At 41.5% G+C, this 9,884-nt stretch overlaps 2 protein-coding genes across 5 annotated transcripts in view; both read left to right on the top strand.

The window, feature by feature from the left end:
- Positions 1-2,531, top strand: part of LOC116693428 (MTOR-associated protein MEAK7-like) — a 13,836-nt gene extending 11,305 nt beyond the window's left edge. For both annotated transcript variants that reach the window (XM_032522412.1, XM_032522413.1), the window contains exon 9: positions 226-2,531. In XM_032522412.1, coding sequence (XP_032378303.1) covers positions 226-345 — 120 coding nt within the window. In that variant the 3' untranslated portion in view covers positions 346-2,531. The remainder of the gene's footprint in view (positions 1-225) is intronic.
- A 676-nt stretch (positions 2,532-3,207) lies between these two features.
- The window catches only part of LOC116693373 (1-phosphatidylinositol 4,5-bisphosphate phosphodiesterase gamma-2), a 28,653-nt gene continuing 21,976 nt past the window's right edge, over positions 3,208-9,884 (top strand). For 2 of the 3 annotated variants that reach the window (XM_032522297.1, XM_032522298.1), the window contains exons 1-2: positions 3,209-3,441; positions 8,966-9,157. In XM_032522297.1, the coding sequence (XP_032378188.1) occupies positions 8,974-9,157 (184 nt within the window). In that variant the 5' untranslated portion in view covers positions 3,209-3,441; positions 8,966-8,973. Of the gene's footprint in view, positions 3,442-8,965; positions 9,158-9,884 lie in introns of all 3 variants that reach the window. The other variant, XR_004332913.1, reaches the window with a different exon arrangement.

Genomic DNA, 9,884 nt, shown 5'->3' on the forward strand with positions numbered 1-9,884 from the left:
CTATGGCTGTTGGCCCCTCCTCATACAGAGCAGACTCCCCAGACCAACGCTCAGTCTCAGATCTACTGAGCTCGGCTTGGTCTGCTGATAGCCAGACTAGTTGGCATGCACATTGGGCATGTAATTAACCGTACCACAAATAGAGAACCTCATTTACATTCCAGCTGTTTCCTTTAGAACATGAAGAATTAAACCCATGGTATTTGTGTATGTTTTGTGTTTCAGGGTGAGGAGGGGAAGGGCAAGAAGAGTATCCTGGATATGGATCCAGAGGTCCAGGCCATGATGGAGATGGCAGGGAAGACTCTACACAGCCAGGGCCTCAGGGAGCCAGAGGAAGACTAGGAGCAGTGAAGAGCAACAAAACCAAAACAGTCTTAACTCATCCAGGCTCTTGTTCCACCTGGTTCTGACACAAGTTGGGATTTTGTCATCTCACATAGCTGGACAATATTTCTTGCACCTGACGTCTCCTGTATACAAATTGGATTTCTCTTTCTCTGCCTTTCAGCCTTCAACACAGAAAATGCAGCTGCTGTTAAATATGGTGCAGGCTAGAGAAGGTGTCATCACAACATAAACCATGCTAACGAGGCCTAAAAAGCCTGGTGTGACCCATTCACACACAACTGAAAGCTACGAGTGTGAAAGCTTCAAGCCAGCTTTCATCATGAGTATGTAAGGGACCAGCGTGCCATGGGTGTGTTCAATCTTATCTCATCCAAGCTGCACTGGTGTTTGACCGAAGCAAGCAAATATACGAGACTTACCACAGACAAATGCATCAGATAAGGAGCAGTGGAAGCAGTTTGTTTCTCCGCAGTTGCCTCAGTCAACCACATTGACAGGCCATCTCTATTGAAACCACGAACTGAAGTATTAGGAAGAGAAAAGTGAGCACAACTAAACAGTTATTTACACCATTTATAGTTATGTATAACAGTACAAGAATACATGGAAATATCCTAAAGGGTCTTGGTTGTAGTGGGGGGGTTGAGATCCTCTCAAGGGAGACATATCATGCTCATTTTCATGATCATACTTGTGTTTTGGGTTTCTACACATGTAAATGCTTTTTAAAAAATTGGGGCTAATGTGAGCTGATGAGATCAGAAAATAATCTCATCAGCTCACATAACACGCAATGGGTTGTCTTATTTCACAGTTTGTGGCTTGGCAGACACTCCAGATATCCAAATGGATGCCCAGCACTGGGAAAGGGGACATTTTCATGGTATGTCCCCTTTAAGGCAATTTTAAGAAAAGCCTACTTGTGAATTGCTGTGTGACTGATTATTTTATTGCTGCAAAATTGACAAACCTTCAGGTTTAGATGACCAATTGTGACATACACGTCATTCTCTATCTACTGTACTAGTTCACCGAACATGTGACTAATGAGATCCTTCATAAGCTGTTTAACTATCGGAGAAGTTTAGGAGTTATTCAGGGAATTTCTCCAGTACAAGACTTGAAATTGACTGTTTATTCAAATACCAGGGATTCTAAATACTTTGTCCCTCCTCAAACTGACAGCTTTGGATAAGCTTCATGAATACAAGAGACACAACTTCTTCAAACTACTCATTTTTACAGAATGGAGGCGCTACTGGATGGTTTATTTATTTAATTTTTTTGTTCAAGGCGTGTTGCTTGCTTCATGTGTTATGACCCAGACATTAGATGAGAAATGAGTTGTAAAGACAAATAGAGGAATGCCTCATATTATCATGGTAATAGACCTGTATCGTCCATGCAGATGTGATTCTGTTGTCTTACTGCAGTAAGCCAATGAGTTTTATCAAATACAACTTAGACTGAGGAACTGCATCCAACTCAATGGGAGTGTGGTACAAATTATTAATAAGTTTAACTAGTTGCTGACCAATTGCACAGCACTGTAAAACATCACAGGCACGGGGAGGCGTTTATGTCCTCGGACCCAGTAATAAAAGTATGTACCTGTAGCACTGTAGTAGGACAAATGACCATTTAGACATTGGAACCGCATCTGTCTGGCTATTTTGGACAATTGTGCAGTTTGAATTATGCGTATTGCCTCCTACAACAATTTCAATGTTATTGTTATTGAATATAGTGTTTAAAGTTGATGTAGGATGTTGTGTGTATGTGTGTGTGTGTGTGTGTGTGTGTGTGTGTTTGTGTGTAGTGAAAACAGTATCCGAGTGTTGCTTGTATTACAGTAAGAGGGGTCTAGAAGGTTCAACTTTCACTTGTGTTTCTCAGTTGAGGGAGCTGTGACCATTTCTGTCTTCATGTGATCACGTCTGACAGACAGGCTGGAAAACGTTGGCATCAACATGTAAATAATCAGATCCCCGATTTGACATCCTGACTACCCGCCCAGAGACTGAAAGGTGACTTTGTGCTGATCCCCGTCCTCTTCTGTTCTGCTATCATGCAAATGACGGAGCCAAGTTACCCATGCAAATCTCCGGTATAATCTTACAGCTACTCACGCGGTAGCACGCTGGACATGGTTCCATAAAGAAGGTTTAGACTTGTCTTTATTTGTGTATGGAAATGATTTTATTATTTTATTCCCTAAAACGTGAATATGTGCTTAGCTCGGTTTCACCTCATATGCTCTTAAACTTATTATTCTAGCCTAGCCACATAAAATACTGTTCATAACAACAGCATTTATCAATTAGTCAAACTTGACTTGTAAAGCACCTTTCATTATTTCATATGGGTATCAATAAGGTCAATAGGGTAGCAGAAATATACTCTAAACGCTTTTTAGCCCAAGGACCCCATAGCTAAAAGAGAGACAGAGCAGGGACACCCTACTACACACACAAACATATATATATATATATATATATATATTTTTTTTTTTGGTTCTCATTTATTTGAATGTATTTCTTTGATTGTTTCAAGTTAATAAAATCATTTTTGCTAGTCTCAGGACCTTCTGGACCACCTTAAGGGACAGTTAGGAGTCCCCTTACCGCACTTTGAGAACCACCTGTCATGTGTTAATGAGTCTCTGTGTCCAAAGCTGCACTCTGCAGTCTGTTTGTCTGTCTCTCTCTCTCTCTGTCAGTCTGTGTGTGAGCAGGTCATCCACTGAAGTATGTGTATGTATGTACTGTATATGTGTTTATGGGAGGATATATATATATATCTATAAAGCTTTAGTTTTGAAGGCCTCCCAGTTTCGTCTGCTGCCTCTCACACTTTGCATAGAGACCGTCCGTGCTTCCGGTCCTTTTTTCGAACTTGCAGGCTCTGACTATAATGCAAGTTAACTTTTACTTCCTTGTACACACAGATAGAGGAACTGACCGTTTTGCGGCTGGCGTTTTGTCAACACTCTACATCCTCTCCAGCTTCATTTCATGACTTTCAAATCATGAGCAGATAGGAAACAAGCGGCAACTTTGCAGAGCTGAAAATATCGAAGTCCCTTGTAAGGTAAGTCTTTTCCTTTCTTCACATGTCTGATGTCTCACGGCTCCGTGCTGAACTGCCCGTGTGGGACCTAAATTAGAAGAGGAGACATCCGCTTTTCACCGGCGGCGGGTCCATGGCTCAGCATGGAGTCGGTCCACCGGCTGTCATGGTCCCTATGTCTTCTCATGGTAACGGCAGAGGTCGAGGGAACTAATGCGCTCTCACTTTTGAATTACTAGAATGTAAACCAGCCAACATAGACCCCCAGTCCAGCTCGAATCATCAGACCATTAAACTCTTTGGATGCTTTACACTTTCTAAAATGGGAGGATTTTTCTTCATTCAGTACTTTTACTTTTAATACTTTATGTACATTTTGCTGAGATTACTTAAATACTTTTACTCTAGTAACATTTTCAATGCAGGACTTTTACTTGTAAGTATTTTTACAGTGTGGTATTAGTACATTTATTCAGTTTGTGGACTGTAACTAAGTAGGCTGCAGATACTCCAGTACTGTAGTTAAAGGGGCGCTATGCAGTTTGGTCCATTTCTTTGCTGTTTTCTCACTTTTTGCTTACAGTTCAATTCAATTTCAATTCAATTACATTTTATTTATAGTATCAATTCATAACAAGAGTTATCTCAAGACACTTTACAGATAGACCACACTCCAGAATTTACAAGGACCCAACAGTTCTAATAGTTTCCTCCAGAGCAGCAACAGGGCCCCAGTGGAGAGGAAAAACTTCCTTTTAGGCAGAAACCTCGGTCAGACCCAGGCTCTTGGTAGGCGGTGTCTGACGGGCCGGTTGGGGTTAGAATGAAGAGTGGCAATAAAAATAGAAAAAATTAGTAGTTTGTAGAAGTTCTTTGTAGTAGTTCATGGCATAGCAGGACGCTGTGCAGCATTACAAGGCACAGCAGGACGTAGCAGGACGTAGCAGGACGTAGCAGGACGTAGCTGGGCACCGCAGAGTGTAGCAGATGAACCTGGCACCGCAGAACGTGTAGCGGGACCATGGCGACAGCTGCTACCCTGATTTTGGAGCCTCTCTGATCCAAGGGAACATGCTGGTGAAAAAAGAACATAAGGACTCCGGGGAATGACTCCCCAGAGCTAGGTTAGTAACAGGCATTTCTGGGACATGGATGCACATAAATGAAAAGATAGGAAGATAGAGGAGAGAGGAGATCAGTGTATCAAAAGAAGTCCCCAGCTGTCTAAAACTATTACAACAAAACCAAGAGAGACAGGGTAAAGAGAGGAGCCTGGTCAGGCTAGAACTCTCCCCAACCGGATCGGGCTGTATGCCAAGTCTCCCTTTAGTTTTATTATATTCTTGATTATATGATAGATAAATCTGACAACTATGACGAGAAGCAGGTGGGCCGGGTTAGGCAACGCTGCGACTCCTCACTCCCTCACAATATTCAATTTTATGCCCTAACTATAACCGGATCGGGCTGTATGCCAAGTCTCCACAGGTGTCTCTATAGAGCCCCCCCCCCCCCCCCCCCCCCTACAGGTTTATGGAGCCCCCCCACAGGTGTCTCTATAGAGAGTCCCCCCTACAGGTTTTTATATAGAGCCCCCCCTACAGGTTTTCTATGGAGCCCCCACCCCCCCCACAGGTGTCTCTATAGAGCACCCCCCCCCCCCACATGTTTCTCTATAGAGCCCCTCCACTACATTCATCTGACAGTTTTAGTTACTAGTTACTTTAGTTACTAGTTACTTTAGTTACTCCACTCCAGTCATCTGACAGCTTTAGTTACTAGTTACTTTAGTTGCTAGTTACTTTAGTTACTAGTTCATCCCTTACCTCTGATGATACTTCCAGACCTTTACTTGTATATCGGAGTACTTCAGCTCTGGTGTGTGGCGCTGGTTCTCTGCTTGGAAGCTTAAAAAAACAGTTAAGAAAACAAATGGAGATACAGGAGAAATGGCATGACTTCTACCATGAATGAATGTATATACATCTATGTATAAAACGTTTTTATTATTTTTTATGTTCCTTACCTAGTTCCCCTTGAACCTTAAAGGGCTTGGTATTGCTTTATTTTTGGATTCCTTTATTTGAAACCCCTTTAGCTGCTCCCCTTCTACATACAACAGTCATAACAGATACAGGATGAATAACTGGGAACACATATTCCATGCACAACCATTTTACTCAGTTTTTAATAAAGCTTCTCAGTGATATACTGCACATACAGATGTCAATTTATTAGGTCCACCTTGGTAAAATGCTAATACTAATAATACAAATACGAATAAATCAATAATTCCTTCATGACGGTTATAATAATATAATATTTAAAGAAATGCTGGGCTTGGTTATAGAATTATGAGATGTTTTTCTATCTGTATTGATAGCAAATGATTGTATAAAATATTACATGTGTTTGACATGTCTCTTCTTTTGATCCATATACAGAAATGTTGATTAATGTGTGTTGTCCTTATAAACGCATCAAATCTAATGAAGTGGAGCTGTTTAAAATGCTCCTCCCCCAGAGTAAGCACTCAAACTGCCTTTTTTCTGATAATGTGCTATTTCATCGTCTGAATGTCTGCATGCAGTAGTTTGTAGACAGAGTTTCTAAATGTTGTCTGGACAAGCAGCGACTGTCTTTACATACACTAAATATTGCGTTTTTGCCCATATTCCAATAAGCTGTTTACATGGCTAATGAAGAGGAATAAGAGCGTTCCCCCCATCTTGGCCCAAGTTCGAATCCGACCTGCAGCCCTTTGTTGGGTGTCACCCCCCCATCTCTCTCCCCCTTTCCTGTCTCTCCACTGTCCCTAATGAGGGGAAAAGCCCCTAAAACTAATCTTTAAAAGAAAAGGAATATTCCACAGATATTCCCGTTTACATGCAGTGTGTGTTTGACGGGTCGATGCACTGACGTGTTGTTTATCACGTCAAAATAATAAAAAGTGGAATGTCATCGGGGGAAATCTTTCTGCATGTATACCCATGTACACCCAACGGCTTTTAAAGCGATTCCACTGTCCTATATCGGAAGGAACTCCTGAGAGTCTTGTAGAGTCCAGTCGTTTCAGTCGTTCGCTGGAAGGTGCTCATAAAACTCTTATTCCTGGCTTAATGTTCCGACAAAATCAAACGTGTTTGATATTAACGTAAGTTTTAAGTCTCGGTAGTGAGGTTACGCTATAGGTTAGAGCTGCTCATCTTATTGGCTGAATTTGACAGCCATGGGTGGAGCCCCTCATGAGTCCCAGGTTTACTGGTTGATTTGTTCTAGAGCTAACACATTTATGCCAACCAGGTTGCTGTGGGTTGGAACCAAATTATTTACCTCATAGCCTGTCCCACATACCTGAATGTGAACTCATTTAAGATGAAATGAGCTTGTACCATCCGCCGGTTGTACGGTGTTTGGTGGGACCGGAGGAACACAGTATGACCTCTGCTTTAACTTTCTCACAGGTGAACATTAGAACTACAAAGAGTTTTTGGCCATTAGAAGCCATAACAAACTGACAGACACAACAGCCTTATACTTTTGTTATGGCTATTCAATAACCTGTTGCTTCAAAATAAACAGGTTACAGCTGTTTTGATTTGTAAATATTAATAACGCATATGAATATTGTGTTAAATACAAAGCTTACTTGCAACTCTAATCTATATAAATAGGTGGGGTTGCAGTCAGCGCTGTGGTAGAACTAACTTTTGGTTGAGCCTAAAAAATCTAAAAAGGTCCTTGCTGGACCAATGTGTGGTCCCAGCTGTCCCAGCTGTCCCTCTGTCCTCGGGCTGATTTCACCACGGACAAGTGGTTTGCCTCTTGTCACATTTCTTATTTTGTCTGATGCATTTAATGCCCATGGACCCATTTAAGTGCAATTTCAAAAATGCAAATTAAATTCCCATGAAGTGTGATCTTATTAACCTTAACCAGAAAGTTGCTAAGTGCGTGGACATATGCATTCCTTCACTGTGTATATGTTGAAATTGAGCACAGTGCATCATCACATCCTCATTTCATATAAACACTGGTTTTCCTGACGTGGGCGTTTGCATGCGTGACGTGAACATATATGGCTATATTTGGGTTATGTATTGCTGCAGCATGAGTATGAGGAAATGAGTGTGTGTGTGATCCCAAAGGGGACGTGCCCTCCACAGGGTTTAGGTGTGAGCAGGTACAACAGAGGAATAGTTCTGTCAGTTAATCATTAATTGAAACACTTTTTAGTTTTAACATTTAAGGTTTTACATTATTTTTAATATATTATATTATGTTACATTGTAATATATCTTAGTGTAGATGAAGGCACACAATGAATATTTAGAATATTTAGGCTAGAAAGATCCTAGAAAAACAGTTCACAGTACATTTTTATTGATATTTCCTAACATAGTGTAGTTACCAGTTTTGTTTTGAGATCTCTATTCATTTGCAAGTTAAATATTGTGACGTATCATTTTCACCTTTGATGCTGTACCTCATCTCCACTAGTACGTCCTGCACCCACACTATTTTTCTTTTACACTAAACTCCTGGTCTGTTTAGAACGCACGGGCTCATGGGAAGCCAAACTGTCATCCACTCACTGGATGACACATTTGCTGGTAAGATGGCGGGACTGCAACAGTAGAGTTGTGCTTTTTAATAACCAATGTTCTGTCCAGTCTAATGATGTTGTCTATGGGACCATCACCACCAATACTCATCTAACTTCCTCAACGCCATAAAGAAATAAACTAATACAGTGTACTGGATATTGGATTATGGGGAAGCAAGTCTGATAATAACAAAATGAAGTGAGGCAGAACGAGAGCATGATCACTATAAGATATGTTTCGGAGCTCTTAACATTTGCATGTGATATTAATACTGCTGTTGTATTGTACGTGAGGAAACGTGGATGGCAGATCTGAGGATCCAGAGCTGGAGAAGACACACAGAAACACGGGGGAAGTCCAACGTTTAACCCTGATGATGCCTAAGGCTTTGTTCACACTTTTACAAGAAAAAGTTGACTAGGGCGCTTCTGTAGTAAAAAACAAACCGGCAGCGTTTTGGTTCCAGAAAGCAGCCGAGAGTGTCTTCTGTTGCTACTGCCCCAGCATTGTAGAGGGCGATGTGGACCGGTGCTAACGTTAAAACTTAAAACCAAGCAAGGTCCCTGGCTGCGACTCCATTTTCTTCTTATGAAAACAACAGGTCTGGCTACTCTGCCTGTCATTGGTCGGCTGTCAAAAAGACCCTTGATGTAGGGTGTTTTTTTGGAAAATTTCCCATGAGCAAGCATTTGGTGCCACAGTGGCGAGGAAAAACTTCCATTTTACAGGCCGAAACCTGGGACAGACCCAGGCTGTCTGTGGCTGACTAGGAATAATATAATAATAATAGCAGGGCATAGCGGGGCTAGCAGGGTGCTGCAGGGTGGTGCAGGGGGGTGCAGGGTGGTGCAGTGTGGTGCAGGGCGTAGTAAAGTACACAGAGTGCAGTTGTTAGTTGCCTGTGAATGAAAGTCTTTGTGTCTCCTGTCCTGTCTCAGCTGCAGAGATGGCTTCCAAGGAGCAACTGGGCGAGATGACGGAGTACAAGAAGATCCTGATCAAACGGGATTTGGAGATGGGCGTGGTCATGACGGTGTTTCGCCAGAAGACAGAGCGGCTCACTGTCCAGGTCATCATGGAGACCCGGCAGGTGGCGTGGACACGCACTGCAGACAAAACCGATGGTGTCTGTGAGTATATTAATTAGGGCTGGGACGATATGCTTATTGGCTTATTGGTCCGATTCGATTCCTTCATGATACATGGGTACCGATTTGGTTTGTATTGTAACAGTATATATATATATATATATATGTTTCTACGTCCATGGCAACGATGTGTTATATTTAGCAACGGTCTGTCATCAAGAAATAGCAGACCGCAGAATGCCTAAGAATTCCACCAAGCCATGTAATAAGGAACTATAGCTATACTTTTAAAAATAATAATCGCAAATCAAATCGTAATTGCAATATCTGGCAGAAAAATGGCTATTCGATTTTTTTCCCCCCAAATTGTTCAGCCTTGCTTTATTACATTGAATTCCATCATGACAACAGTCACAGTATAGCATGGATGAATTCTCCTGCATTGCAGATGTCGGAGTGGGAAATGACCATGTCCTGATGAAAGCTAGCTGGATGTGTGAAACTGAAAAACAACCATGTCACATCTATTTTGTCACTTGTGTTTTTTTCTGATTCAGGCTACAGATGGAATGATGATTTACTGAACTAATGAAGTTTCTGCCAGTGTGCAGTGTGTTTAAAACAAAATACATGGTGTTCAATGGAAAAAAAAAACATTTCAAAATTATACATTTGAAAAGCTCTAATTGCAATACCGTGAAACCATGGGCTTAAATTTCCTCTAACAGATGGAGGGGGGCAATAAATATAACATTTCTTAACACACACG

Source organism: Etheostoma spectabile, chromosome 8, assembly GCF_008692095.1.
Source record: "Etheostoma spectabile isolate EspeVRDwgs_2016 chromosome 8, UIUC_Espe_1.0, whole genome shotgun sequence".
Classification (NCBI taxonomy): domain Eukaryota; kingdom Metazoa; phylum Chordata; class Actinopteri; order Perciformes; family Percidae; genus Etheostoma; species Etheostoma spectabile.